Source organism: Kogia breviceps, chromosome X, assembly GCF_026419965.1.
Source record: "Kogia breviceps isolate mKogBre1 chromosome X, mKogBre1 haplotype 1, whole genome shotgun sequence".
Classification (NCBI taxonomy): Eukaryota; Metazoa; Chordata; class Mammalia; order Artiodactyla; family Physeteridae; genus Kogia; species Kogia breviceps.
The window spans coordinates 132,780,683-132,795,697 of record NC_081330.1 but is presented as its reverse complement, the minus strand read 5'-3'; the positions used below and the strand labels follow the sequence as shown (position 1 = coordinate 132,795,697).

The 15,015-nt window shown below is 50.1% G+C and overlaps 1 protein-coding gene across 2 annotated transcripts in view; it reads right to left on the bottom strand.

Moving 5' to 3' along the window:
- PRKX (protein kinase cAMP-dependent X-linked catalytic subunit) overlaps positions 1-15,015 on the bottom strand; it is an 86,874-nt gene that overhangs the window by 51,918 nt on the left and 19,941 nt on the right. For both annotated transcript variants that reach the window (XM_059050687.2, XM_059050686.2), the window contains exon 2: positions 3,177-3,345. In XM_059050687.2, coding sequence (XP_058906670.1) covers positions 3,177-3,345 — 169 coding nt within the window. The remainder of the gene's footprint in view (positions 1-3,176; positions 3,346-15,015) is intronic.

Here is a 15,015-nt window from a genome sequence, read left to right as displayed (position 1 = left end):
ATCTATCTATGCAAGCAGTGGTCTGTAATCAGGACTGTATCTATCTATCTATCTATCTATCTATCTATCTATCTATCTATCTATCTATGCAGGCAGTGGTCTGTAATCAGGACTGTGTCACTCCCTGGGACCTTTTCTGTCCTCACAGCAGGGAGGGAGCGCTCCTGGCGCCGAGTGGGTAGACACCCCCCCAGGGATGCCGTGTCTCCCGGCCACGTTGAACCCCCTCTACTACACAGAAGAGCCGCCACCACAAAGAATTCCCCGTGCCCGACGTCGGCGGTGCCCCGGTGAGAACCCCTGTCCTGGATCCCACCGAGTCTAAGACGCCAGCAACTTCTATGCGCACAAAGGGCGGGGAGCAGACACAGGCTCACGGTCTAGGGGCAGGACACAAGCCTTCCTGCCCGGGAAACCTTGCCTGCCTCACAATCCTTCTACACCGAGCTTGTCAGCTCTTCTAAAATTATCTCTACGCTGGCTGAACGGGCCTTCAGGATGGCTTTATCCCAGCACAGAGTGCACTCTCCGACGTGTGTGTAATGAACGTCCTGGCCGACTTTCAAAAACGCAACCGGTAGCACTTCAAATACCGAACGCGAATAACGCCGTGGGCGAACCTGCCAAGTCGTTCAAGTGGAAGTGGACACCTGAGTCTTTGCTGTTCGGTGTGATACCCGGGATCATCGGTATTCCACCTGGCTTCACGTGAATGCAAGTACGGCTCACTCAACACTTCTGGACAGCACGAAAGGCAGACGCTGGGAGAAGCAACTCATTTCCAAGAGAAACTGCACAGCTGGGGGCATTCGATACCTGCTTCCCTCGTGGCCTCTTCCCACTAAATACGGTGCTGCATCTGGTGGCCCTGGGCACCCTACCCCCCTCCCCCCATTCGCGGGGCTGGTCAGACACAGCGCTCTCCCCGTTACGTGTGGGGCACCTCTAGAGTCTGCTGACCCCGGGTCAATTTAATCCCGGTTTTCAGACATCGCCGGGTCCCTCAAGTGATAATGCACAGAAAACCTCCAAAGGCTACAAATACTTTAATAATAAGACCCCCCGTGCACCAAAAGACCTGCACTTAGCAAGTCACTAAGTAGTAGTGTCCACCCCCAAATCTATATGCTGAAGTCCTACCCCCCAGGACCTCAGCATGTGGCTGGATTTAGAGATTGGGTCTTTAAAAAGGGGGTGAAGGTGAAATGAGGTCACTAGGGTGGGTCCTGATGCCGTAGGGCTGGGGTCCTTACGGGAAGACGAGGCCAGGACACAGACCCGCAGAGGGGCAGCGCTGTGGACTAAAGGACCAGGAAAAACTCCTGCCTCTTGGCCATAGCACAGTTGGACCCGACATATAAAAAGACCACGTTCGGGTGCGCCCGCACCCAGTGAGCTGTATGGCAACAGGAATATCAAGGGAGCAAAGAGACCCTCAGACTGCAGAGCTACCACAGCGCACAGAGATCACACTCCTTAAAAGAGAAAACCCGATTTAGATAACCTGGGGTCACATTCCATCCCAATGAACCTGGGGCTTACGGCCTTTGTGACGGCAGCGATTTCGGTACTTATCCGAAAGCAAGGCACGTGGGCATCCGGAATCCGTGCCCCTCTGGACTCGGCGATCTACCCTACCTGATGAGGAGACCACCGCCTGGGGGGCCGTCCAGGAGCAGAGGAAGCAAGAGTTATCCGACTGAAGCTCTGTTTCTCACGCTCCTCCTTTTCCCTGTTCCCTTTTAACTTCCCAAAGCCCAAGGATTCTACTCCGGGGACTCCTCTGACGTAGTTAGAAAGCATCTCCAGAGCCCATGCCCTAGGCTGGTCCCCACTCCCACTCCGGGAGACGACAGGGTGTGCGTTACTTTGCCGGGGCTGCCGCAACAAAAGACCGCAGACTGGGGGGCTTAAACAACAGACATGCGTCCTCTCCTAGTTCTGGAGGCTAGAAGTCCAAGGTCAGGGTGTTGGTTCCTTCTAGAATCTCCAGGGAAGGATCCACCCTAGCTTCTTCCATAGCTTCTGGCGGCTGCCAGCAATCCCCGGGGTCCCTCGCCTTGTGGCCGCGTCACCCCCAATCTCCACCTCCATCTTCGCGTGGCCCTCTCCTCTCTCTCTGTGTGTCTTCCGCGCTTGTTACAAGGACGCCCATCACATCGGATGGAGAACCCACCTCACTCCTATAGGACCTCGACCTACATCTTGATGGACACCTACAGAGAGGGAGACCCAGCTTGCAAATAAATCCACATTCACAGGTACTGGGGGTCAGGACATCAACGTATCTTTTGCGGTGGGCGGGGGACACGACACAATTCAACCCACAAGGTGGACTTCCCAGAATGGAAGCCGTCCCCCAAGACTCCCTACAGCATCACCCTAATGTTTCCAGGGGGACGGGCTTGATCCCAGAAAATATGCGTTGAGGCGAGCTCAGCGACCCCACTTGGCGGCATGCCCACCGCCCACGCGCAGCCCACACGCAGCCCACGCACCGCCCACGCACCGCCCCCACACAGCCCCCGCGCCGCCCACGTGCAGCCCACGCACCGCCCCCGCGGGCCTCCTCCCTCTTCTGCAAACTGGTGTCTCCTCAACACCACTGTCTCAGACTTCGCGTTTCCACCATCAATTCCACCTGTTTCTCTTCACAACGGCGGCAGAAGGCCGGCAGAAGGGCGGCAGCCTTGCCCCCCGCCAGCGAAGAGCGTGGCAGAGAGAGAGACCCCTTCGGTCCGTGCTGGGCACCTTCAACTGGAAGGTTCTACGAGGCCTCGACACGGGGACACGGAACGGTCCGCTGGAACCGCAGGGAAGGTCGTGCGTGAGGAGAGGGGAGCGGGTGACCGAGGCCCCAGGAAAACCTTTGCGCGGGCGGGCTGTGCAGGGAGCTGGCGGTGGGAGGAGGGGCCGGAGCCTCTGGCAGGGCCCCAGGTGCCCCTGTGGAGGCGCGGCAGGGTCAGGGGTCAGGGGTCAGGCGGCGATGGGAACGGCGGCGCCTTCCTCCGCGAGGCCGGGAGCCAGCCGAGCTGCCTTGGCAGAGTGTGACCCGCCGTGGCCCCGCCCCGGCCCGGCCCCGCCCCACCGTGGCCCCGCCCCGCCCCGGCCCCGCCCCGCCGTGGCCCCACCTCCCGCAGGACAACGCGCCCGGGCCCCGCGAGAAGGGGACTCACAGCTTGACCAGGAACGGGTAGCTGACTTCCTTCAGCACGGACTTCTCGTTGTGGACGTGGCGCTCCTGCTTCAGGCGGATGACGTCCGGGATGCTCATCACCTTCAGGGCGAAGAAGCGTGCGCTCTTCCTCTCGCGGACCAGCTGCACGCGGCCGAACGTGCCTGTGCCTGCGGCGGGGAGAGGCGGCGTCAGCGGCCGCGGCCCCCACCGGGGAGGCCCGCGCCCCGGCCTCAGGGGAGCCCGGGCGCTCGGACGACTCGGCACCGGGTGGTACACCTGGCGCGGGGCCTGGGCGACGCGCGCCTGTCCGGAATACGGGCAACTGGGCCGACACACACACAGCATCACTCGCCCCGGAATGCTTCTTCAAGGGGCGCGACTGGCCACCCTTTCCGCAAAGGAGTCACATCCCAGAGGAAACACACCCACGGACAACGGCAGAATGGAAAAGGACGCCAAACACATTCCCGCGCTGTGTCTTTGTCTTTAGGTTTTCTGAATCAGCACACAAGACGTAGAAAATAAACGTACGGCTACCAGAGGGGGTAGCAGGGGGTGGGGAGAGAGAAATTAGGAGTTTGGGATTAGCAGATACACACCACTATATATAAAAGAGGTGAACAACAAGGTCTTACTGTATGTAGCACAGGGAACTCTACTCAACATCTTATAATAACTTATAATAGGAAAGAATCTGAAAAAGAATAGATATGCGTATATATATATATAACCGAATCACTTTGCTGTGCACCTGAAGCTAACACAACATTGTGAATGGACTATATACTTCAACTTAAAAAGTTGGATTAAAAAAAAAAAAATCAGAACATAACTCTTTCCATGAAAAACTTGTGAGTATCCCTTGCCAGGTTCCTATTTATCCCACGAAGCACTGTATGAGAGGCTAATAAACTCAAAACTGTAGTACCCGTGTTGGTGATTGCCACCGTCGTGTTAAAAAAAAAAAAAAAGGCCAAGTGGTGAAACACAGCCCTCCTCACAAGCTTCTTCCTTTAACCAACCCATCAGTGCCAGCTAAACGCACTTAGTGTTGCTGTTAAAACTCGCCAAGGGTTAGAATCGAGCGACGCAGATAGTAACAGAGAGAAAAATTTAAAAAGTGCAACCACTACAAACAGGAAAGGAAATCGACAGAATAAATATAACAGGAAATCAAACCCTCGTGGGTACCGTGCTGGGGGGCACGGTCAACCCAATGTCTCTTCCTCCTCCTCCTCTTCGGTCTCCCTCCAGCCCCTGTTCATCCTCTGAGCCTCACCGTGGGGTGGGGTCCAGCTGCTACCCCCTCCCCCAGGCCGGCAATCACTTAGGGCACCTCTGAGATGAAAGGTCCAAAGGAATTTTATCTACGGCCAGAGAAAAGGTAAAGTTGGGGGCAGAAAAATGACATCTGTATGTGTGAGCCTCTGGAAGCTTATCCAAGACGGCTGTCCTTTCTGCCCCTGTTTATCCAAGAACTACCGCAGAGGAAGGGCTCTCCCAGGGCAGGAAGGTGTGGAAAACGGCCAACGAACTGGGCTCCCTGGCTGGAAAAACGGTAATCAACACGATGAGAAAGCAGGAAAAAAGGCATTCAAGGATGGCTCGAAGATGAAACAGACCTTCTACACAAACATGAAGCCACCTTCTCCTCTTTCACAGAGTTGGAAATGCCATTTATGGTACATGGTAACATGGAGAGGAAAACAAAGGTATACCTAAGCAATACTTCTGGGGGGAGGGAATTTTCTACAAATTAAAATTCTCAAGCTGCAAAACAAGTAAGTACATCTACTGGCTCACGCAGCTGGGGTGAGGGACACTGGTAAGTCACCCTGGTGTTTAAAGGAAGTTCCCAATCGTGAATATTTTATGATTGCGGAAGAAGAAAGTGACGTACAAGCATGAAGGAAAGAAACTGTGCCGGAAGAAGCAAATGATGAGCCCCAATACATTTTCTAAAAGTATATCCTCATCAAAAGATCATTCAGAAGTAAAACCAGAACGGTATCACAGTTAGGCAGCGGCGTGTTGACAAAGTTCTGTGGCATCAGATCAACACAGAAAGGCATGTAGGGAAAGGGCTCTGAGGAGAGTGCATTGATACAGTTCAGGTGTTTTCAGGAGAACGCTGGTGTTTCCCTTTGGTAAAGGGCGCATGAATGGGAACTGAGGACACTGGCGTGGCATCTAGTGCGAGTTCCGCCTTTGATTTGTTCTATGAACTCAAGGCAAACAAATTAACCCGCTTGGGCTCATACTGTTTTCATCTCTCTGACAGAACAGGTACATTACTATATAAACGTTATCAACTGTCTCGCCACACGCTGAAATTCTAATGATGAAAAGAAAGACAACACAGCTATGACTCAACAGGTTTTTTTTTTTTTTTTTTACATTTCTGCCTGCAACATCTTTTAAGCTTGCTCTGAGCTGTGTGTGCTGTAAAACACTGAGAGCTGAAAGCAGAGTGTCTGCAGTGCAGAGACGGGGAAATCCCTCAGCACCACAATCAGATCACAGGATGATACAGGGAAACCATCTTGTTGAAGGCAGATGAAACCAGCATGCTGTGATTTTTAAGCTGACTGGCTTTAATGCACTGAAGACAAAAACAGCATTCAATGGTGCTGGTATGAGGTTGTTACGGCAGTAGAAAGAAAAAGGACAAACAGCTTTTCCTGCCCGGTACTGGCAGGCTCTGCAATATACATCCCCAGCTCTCAATATCTCCCATTAGAAAGTAGAAAAGTCCGCCTTTTAGCTTTGCTGCAGGTAAGGATGGTTACACGACCCACCTCTGCCCAATAAGAGACGAGATGGAATATTATTCAGCGTAAAAATGAAGGAAACCCTTGTTGATTCGTTATTTTATATATAGTAGAGTGTGTATGTTAATCCCAAGCTCCTGACTGATCTCTCCCCCTCACGTTCCCCCTTTGGTAACCGTAAGTCTGTTTCCGAAACCTGTGAGTCTGTTTCTGTTTTGTAAGTAAGTTCATTTGTACCATTTTTAATGAGATGCCACAGAGGAGTGACAGCATATGATCTTTGTCTAACTTCCTTCACTTAGTGTGATAATCAACTATACGCCAATAAAATTAAAAAACGAAGGAAATCCTGCCACTTGGGACATCGCGGATGAGCCTTGAGAGCGCCATGCTAAGTGAAATAAGTCCAACAGAGAAAAACACACACTGTATGATCTCACATATATGAGGAATCTAAAAGAGGGCAAACTCCGAGAAACAGAGGTGAGGGGTGAGAGATGGGGGGAGTGGATGAAGGGGTGAAGAGGGAGAAGGTTACAGCTACAACATAAATAAGCCCTGGGGATGTCAAGTCCAGCATGGTGACTGCAGCTAGCAACACTGTACTGTTTACTTGAAAGCTGCTAAGAGAGGAGATCCTAAAAGTTCTCATCACAAGAAGAAAATGGGTAACTGTGTGAGGTGATGATGGGTGTTAACTAGACGGTGCAGTGATCATTGCAATATGCACCAATAGCCAACCGCTGCGCTGCACGCCCAAGACGAACGCAACGTTATACGTCAAACACACCTCAAAACAAAAAAAAAAAAGGGAAAAAAAACAACCCTATTTCTCAACTCCACTCCAATAAAAATTTTTAAAATAAATAAAGGGGTCACACCTTGAACACAAGCTATCTCTTCACTGTGAAGTCACAACGGTGGCGGCGGGGGTGGTGGTGGTGGGGCTGAGGTGTGGGAAAGTGCAGCAAATGCATCTCGCACGGTCAGATGGGACTGACCTGCCCTCTTCCTCAGCCCCAAACCCACAAACTGTCCGGATAGGAGGGAGGTCACAGAGGGACCATGCGAAAGCCTTTGGCCTGCAGACTCCACGTAAAAAAAAGCGACCGCCTTCTTTTCTCTTTGAGAACCCATAATGTAAATGAGGCAGATGGACAAGCAAAGAAACTAGGATTTACGTTTGTGTGGCTTCACTTCAAGTTTGCTGGAACTGAGAACGCTTGGGGAAAATCCGTACACAATGAGGACAGGAAGAGTAAGTGGAATGCCAGGTAATGACAAAAGGAGAAAGTGTGAATCACTCTGGGTTTTACTTCGGGGTTTGGGGATCAGAGGGGTGATGACAGGGAGGCCACGCCCTCTGATTTCACCCTCCATCCCCCTCTGGTCTCCCCCCTTTTCCCGCAGCACGTTCTACAGAAAAACGCCACTAAGGGACCAACGCGCCAGAAAACCGACATCGCCCATCTGGACCCTACTCAACCTCTGTGCTGGGGGGGGGACCCACAGTGGGCCTGGGCCTGTTTGGGTCACACCTACACACAGTTTTTCTAAGTCTCCTCCCACCAGTTGAGGGTTGAATTGTGTCCCCCAAGAGACAGATTCAATTCTTAACCCTGGGAACGGGAGCTTATTTGGAAGCAGGGTCTTTGCAGATGTGATGCAGTGAAGGGTCTGAGATGAGGTCCTCCTGGGGGAGGGTGGCCCTACATCCAATGACAGGGTCCTTCCAAGACACAGGAGAGGAGAAACCCAGACACAGAGGAGAAGCCCCGGGAAGACAGAGGCAGAGACGGGAGGGAGGCGGCCACGAGCCCAGGGACGCCTGGAGCCCCCAGAAGCTGGAAGAGGAGGGAAGGACCCTCCCCTGGAGCCTCCGGAGGGGGCGCGGCCCTGGGACACCTTGACCTCGGACGTCTGGTCTCCAGGATTCAGAGAGGATGAATGTCTGTGGTTTTGAGCTTCCCAGTTCGGCGGTAATTTGTTATGGCAGCTCCAGGGGTACAAATTCAACCAAGCAACGCAAGGATTCTTCTAGCATCCTTATTATTTAATCACCTAATACTATGTGTTCATGTTTTTGCACACAGAGCCTAACAGGATTTTTACTTATCTTCCTCCTGTTTGAGAACACGTTTGGAAAGGAAAATTTACATTTTTCAAATGCCCCTACAGGGATCTGCTCAAGTCTTTGGATACACACTGCTGTGGTTTGGGAAATCTGGGGGAATTTAGAGGCCAACACTGAGGACACCACACTCAATTGTCTTTGTCCAGAGAGTTGATGAGGAGACACTCAAGGAAAACAATTAGAATTCATAAAAAGAAAAGCCAGTCTGTTCTGGAAAAGTGATGAGCTCTCCAAAAGCTTATCAAAAGCAGCATGCAAACCATGAGTCAGCTCCAAGACAGATCGGGATGATAGCTAATAATAGCAACATTTTCTGGGCGAAGGAAACGCTACTGGGTTTCTGCTCCGGTGGGGTAAGTCCCTTGGCTGTCCTCACCAGGGACACGCCCCCGCCAGAAAAGGGAGTTTCTCTTGGAGACTCTGAAACAGGAAGTTTCACCAGAAAGACAGCCAAATTCCACATTCCCTTTTATGAATTGCATTTGCATTTCATGTTTTAATTACTGGAAGTGAGAAGATTCCTCCTCTTACAAAAGATTTTGTAAAAGTGTGTACGCATAATGTCTCCTGCGATAAATGGACATAATTAAGCTTACTGTTATGACATAGAAGTCTGGCTTCCCAATGACTATTTTTTTTTAATCCTTGAGACTGCAGCAATCAAATGAAATATGCAATACCCCTCTATCTTTTTCTAGATACCTCTGACAAAATTTAACCTTGAAGAAACACACTGCTTTTTTATTACTTTACATCGTGGAGATTGTCGTTGGCAGTGACATTATCTTACACACTTCCATCTTGTGCTTTAAGGAAAAAAGACTCCACAAGAAAGGACGTATCCACTCTTTGATGATGAAAGGGGTAGAAACAAACCCTTTGAGGACATGTTTAAGGAGAACATTTATTTCACAAATAAAGGAAAAGACAACTTGAAATAACAGGATCATTTGTTAACAACCCATGGGGCAGAATCAAGATAGAAATTCCACCAAGGTAGAAATTAGCAAAGATTGGTTAAATGTGCAAAGGGAGTCCTGTACATAAAAACCATATTTCCTGTGTTCTGTTGAAAATTAGGGAACCGAACCATTTTTTAACCTGACGAGAAATCACCTTTTCTTTTCTTCCTGTTTCAGAGATTCAGAAATAGTACTGGTTCCCTAAAAATGACTGAGTTCATGCTTTGAAGGGTCTGCTCTAAATAGGATGAAGTCTGGGGGGAGGGATAAACTGGGAGACTGGGATTGACATATACATACTACTATATATAAAATAGATAATTAAGAAAGTCCTACTGTATAGCAATAGCACAGGGAACTCTACTCAGTACTCTGCAATGGCCTATATGGGGAAAGAATCTAAAAAAGATACATGTCTATGTATTACTGAATCACTCTGCTGTACACCTGAAACTAACACAACATTGTAAATCAACCAAACTCCCATAAACATTTCAAACAATAAATCAATAAATAGGATGAAGTCTAGTCCACACAGCAAGGGAGGGGCAGTTATTTGATTATGCAAACAATTCTTACACACACACACACACACACACACACACACACACACACATTTTCCATTCTGGGTCCAGGCTGCGGATGAAACAATTCTGAACAGGAGGTGCCACGGCCGTGGAGATGGATTCGGGGGTCTGAGATGTCAAGACCTGTCTCTCATGTTTGTGAGCCAAACCCAGCAATGAAAACTGTCAGCTTTATCCTTCTAATCCATTCTTTACCCAAACATCCCAGGGTGGCCTCCCGGCTGTTACCTCCTTACAAGGGATAAGTACCTTCTGGACCCAGAATCAAAGCTCAGATTTCGTGCTGAGAGCCTTTCAGTTACCTCCACTGTTACCCAAAGAAGGCCCACTCGGGAGATCCTATAAAGCCAGTTCTTGGTTTTAACTTTGTCCTTTGTTTACGGGGGAAGTTATCACCGGGGGTCCCGGAGGAGGGCACGTGGGGACTCCCCTCTGTGGACCATTCTACAACTTCTCCTGCATCTTCAACTACTGAATTAATCGTCTTACACTATTTCATAATAAAAAGTTCTTTTAAAAAATCGCGTCTGTCGTACACCCTAGAGGATCCTATGCCCCACGTGACCGTCTTCAAGAAGCCCTGTGTCCGAAATCCACAGATTCCAGATTTGACCAGAGAAACTTTGCTAAAGGCATCGGTAGAGAAGGACCGATTGTACCAGCTCACCTGCCTTCTTTTTCTTAACCTGAGTGTACCCCCCCACCCCGTCAAAAACAGGAAGGAACGGATACACAGATACATGGACAGATAGAAAGAATGGAGAGATAGATGGAGGACAGACAGATGACAGACAGATATGGGCTTTGTAAGCCTATTTCCCAAAGAGGAGATAACACCTCCTCACGATCCACCTGACAATTACCTGTAACCTCCATCTTCATTTAGTAACAGCCGACGCAACTTTAGGACAGTCCAAACCACTCCGTCAAACCTTAAAGCACAGAGAGCTGGGAGGAGGATTAAATACACCTGTCACCCGGCTTCTGACGTCAAAAAACCTCACTCCCGAAGACTCCTGGAATCCGGATGCCAACTAATTTCAACTCACTTCCCACAGCTGTCTGATAGAGAGAAAACTTTTTAAAATATTTATTTTACTTATTTTATTCTTGGTTGCGGCGGGTCTTAGTTGCGGCATGCGGCAGGCTCCTTCGCTGCGGCGTGCAGGCCTCTCTCTAGTGGCGCGAGGGCTCAGTAGTTGTGGCGCGAGGGCTCCGTAGTTGTGGCGCGCGGGCCTAGCTGCCTCACGGCATGGGGGATCTTAGTTCCCTAACCAGGATCGAACCCACGTCCCCTGCATTGGAAGGCGGATTCTTAACCACTGGACCACCAGGGAAGTCCAGAGAAAACTATTTTTTTTAATGGAACTATAGGTAGTTTACAGCGTTGTGTTAGTTCAGTTTACAGCAAGTGATTCACTTTTATATATACATATATATACGTATATATTCTTTTTCAGATTCTTTTCCATTATAGGTTATTACAAGATACTGAGTAGAGTTCCCTGTGCTATACAATAGGTCCTTGTTGTTTATCTATTTTATATATAGTCGTGTGTACCTGTTAATCCCAAACTCTTAATTTATCCCTCCCTCCCACGACCCACTATCCCCTTTGGTAAGCAGAAGTTTGTTAGAGGTAAAACTTTTTCAGGGGAGCATCTCATGATCACAAAGAAACCAACGGCAGGAGTTCTCAGTATGTACCCACCCCATCCTGAAACAGTGTGCACCCGCCCCTTGTAGATTAAGCATAATTATACCCATATGGTACCGACAATTTCTCAATACCCGTTTACACTGGTAGGAAGGGGGCTGAGCTGAAGCTCAGAAAGAGGTGACCCAACCATCTCTCAAGAAAGACCTGCCTTACTGGCCATCCCATCCCCCGCCTCCGCCACTTCTCTGTAACCTGTGATCGCTCTTGAAGGTACGAGGCTCAGCGTGCCTTTCACTGGGGTATCCCAGATGCTAACAAAACAGAGCCAGCTACGGCCAAGGGGAGAGAGAGTGTCGGTGGAGGAGGCCCAACCTTCCCTGAAATGCAGGGGAAAAGACAGCCGACGGGCCAGTGGTGGGTGGAAAACTTCCACGGGAGCAGAGCTTCCAAGAAAGGACGGCATCTCCTCCCTGTGGCGCTGGGAAAGAGGATACGGCGGAAAATGTGCTTCAACCCAGGTCCCCTCGGCTGCCCACACCCTGTGTGTCGCCTGCTGGGCCAGTGGGCTGAGCGCTGCGTTGGGTTTCGAGGGAACATTCTTCTTCCTCACACTTCTATGCGGTCGAAGTAGGTTAAGGTACAGAGGTGAACACAGGATGTATATAAAGATTAAGGGCTGCAACCGGGAGACTTCTGAGCAGCCCAGTGGCCCTCAAGGGGCTGCAGAGGGGTACGGACCACGTTTCAGAGCCGAGGCTGCCTGAGGATCACACACCCCCGGCCTCGTCGTGCCGTGGCCTCTGATGCAGCAATTCTGCAAGATGGGGGCCGGACGGAGGGTGACACACCCCCGTTCGCTAGCATCCCCAGAGGTGGGAAGAACTCAGCGGACCCGTAGGTGAGGCTGGGACACGGCAGGCAGCCTCAGCGTCAGCAGCATCACCTGGCCGCCCGGGGGGGGGAGCCGGGAGACCCTTCCAACACCCTTCCGCCACCAGTGGACCCCAAGTGTCATCAGCAGTCACCCCCTTTGCCTGGAACCCCGCCGGCAAGGTGTCGGAAATCACTTGTCTCCTCCATCCAACGGGAGCAAACGTTTTATCTCCTAAAGTGTTCAGACAAGTGAAATTAGTTTGGAGATGTTTAAACCAATTGAAAAAAGGATCTATAATTTCTAAGGAGGCTGAAAGAAGGCAGTATGTGAAGAAAATATCAGTCCACTCTTGAGAGTGATATGTACTTCTCTATGCTGAAAAGACTTAAAAAAATTATTTATTTATGGCTGCGTTGGGTCTTCGTTGCTGCGCACAGGCTTTCTCTAGTTGTGGCGAGCGGGGACTACGCTTTGTTGCCGTGCGCAGGCTTCTCACTGCGGTGGCTTCTCTTGTTGCGGAGCACGGGCTCTAGGTGTGCGGGCTCCGGGCTCAGTAGTTGTGGCCCGTGGGCTCAGCGGTTGCGGCTCACAGGCTCTAGAGCGCAGGCTCAGTAGTTGTGGTGCACGGGCTTAGCTGCTCCGCGGCATGTGGGATCTTCCTGGACCAGGGCTCGAACCCGCGTCCACCGCATTGGCAGGTGGACTCCCAACCACTGCGCCACCAGGGAAGTCCCTGAAAGGGGCTTCTGCAGAAAGATACAAGATACTAAGCTGGGTACCTGGAGTCGGCGGGGTTTGCGGTGATGGAGGCAGATAGATTGGGGGCATTCCCATGTATAATTTTCACTTTTTAAGTCTGTGAGCTGTAGAAATGTTTTAGGTACATGATAGTTAAATCTATGTTAAATTGATCAATTCAATAAACATACATTATATAATTATTGCAAGATAATTACTACGCCATAATGAAAGAATGTATCATTGTAAAACCCAGTTCTTTTCCTTGAGGCTTCCGCCCTTAAGGTAACATCAGAAAAGCTTATAAACTACAATACATGACATCATGTGTCCCAAGCCTGCAGTTCTCCTTTTCAAAGTTGGCTTTTGGAAATAATGGCTGCAAACTAGTACAAACTTCTGTTTTACAGGGGGAAAAAAAACCTTTAGAAGGTGCTTTTTAAAGCACCTAACTCTGATTAAAATTAGAATTGTGGAACTGTACACTTTGAAACGGTGAATTTTATGGCTTGTGAATTATCTCTTAATAAGGAAAATTTACCCCCAAAAATGTGTGCTTTGGATAAAGTTATGAGGATTTTTAAAAAAAACTTGGAATCTTTAACTTCAAAGATCAGCTGATTAAACTGGACACAATTCAGCTGAGCCCTGGGGGGGAGGGGTTAGAGTTGTGAGCTCACTAGTCTAGACAGATTTTAAAAAAACAAAAACAAGCAATTCCCTCAGAATGTTGCCGAGTCAGGCCACATCCCATTTCACAGTGCCCTACCGTAGAACAGAGATTTCAGAACCACAATTCTTCTATTTACGGTTTAATTACTAAGTTACACTCTCTCTTAAGAAAGATACAAAATGTATAATCACGAAAGAAAAAAGAAACACAGGAAGTCCCTCACACCAACCCCAACGCTAACGGATGTTAACACAAGGAAACGCCTGGAATTCCTGGCCCTGCACTGCGCTCCCTGAGAGCAGATAGAGGGACTTTGACGGCGGCGCTTGGTGACTCTTCACCCAGGAGCACAAAGGTTGGTCTTTGTGCTCTGACAACACAAGCCGGGCAGGTTAAAAGTCACAGCCCTGTGCTGCATCCAGGGTGGGGTGTGGCGATGTCACAGCACCGCCCAAAGTTAGGAACAATGCACTGTGACCACTGTGACGTTTCTTGACCTCAGCGTAATTGACACTCTGGGTTAGATAATTCGGGGGGGGGGGGGCGGCGTGTGCTGGGCCCTGCGGGCTGTGCAGCAGGATCCCTGGTCTCCACCCACCACATGTCAGTAGCCCCACCCCAGCATTTGTGACGCCCCAAATGCCTCCGGACATTGTCAAGCGTTGCCCCAAGGAGCAGAACCCCCTTGGTTGAAGCCACTGGTACAGACAGACGGATGATGGATGGACGACAGCTAGAAGGTAGATGACAGGTAGGTGGTAGATGACAAATAAGAGCGACGACAGACGACAGCTAGAGAGAGAGAGGTGATGGGTGCGTGGATGGATGGATACGTGCATAGACAGATACAGGTATAGATGGATACATACATACATAATAGAGAAATACAGAGATGGTAGACAGATGACAGAGAAATACAGACAGATAACAGATGGATAATAGATAATAGGTAGACTGGTAGATGATAGATGGATAGATAAGATGTGGACAGATGAAAGATCTATAGATTTGATAGATGGCACATAGATATAATAGATTAATGATAGGAGGATAGACAGATGATTGATAGACAGGGTCTCTCATGTTGACAGAGAGACAGACAGACAGACAGGGTCTCTCATGTCAACGCGGAGATTCTCTGCGTCGGCACGACTGACACCGGGGCTGGACGAGTGTTGGACGCGGGGCGTGCCGGGCCCCGTGGGCTGTGCTGTGGCAGCCCGCCCTGCTCTCCACCCCCCCCACCAGCTGTAACACCACTAATGTCTCCAGACGCCCCCAAGTGCTCACTGGGGGCAGCGTCGCCCCCAGTTCAGAAGCGCCAGCTTGGAGGCAAGACGGCCCAGTCGAGCTTCCTGTGGTGACAGAAACAGTCTACGTCCGCGCCGTCCAACCCGAGGCCACGAGCTCGCGGCGGCTCCCGGGACCGGGAGGCTGG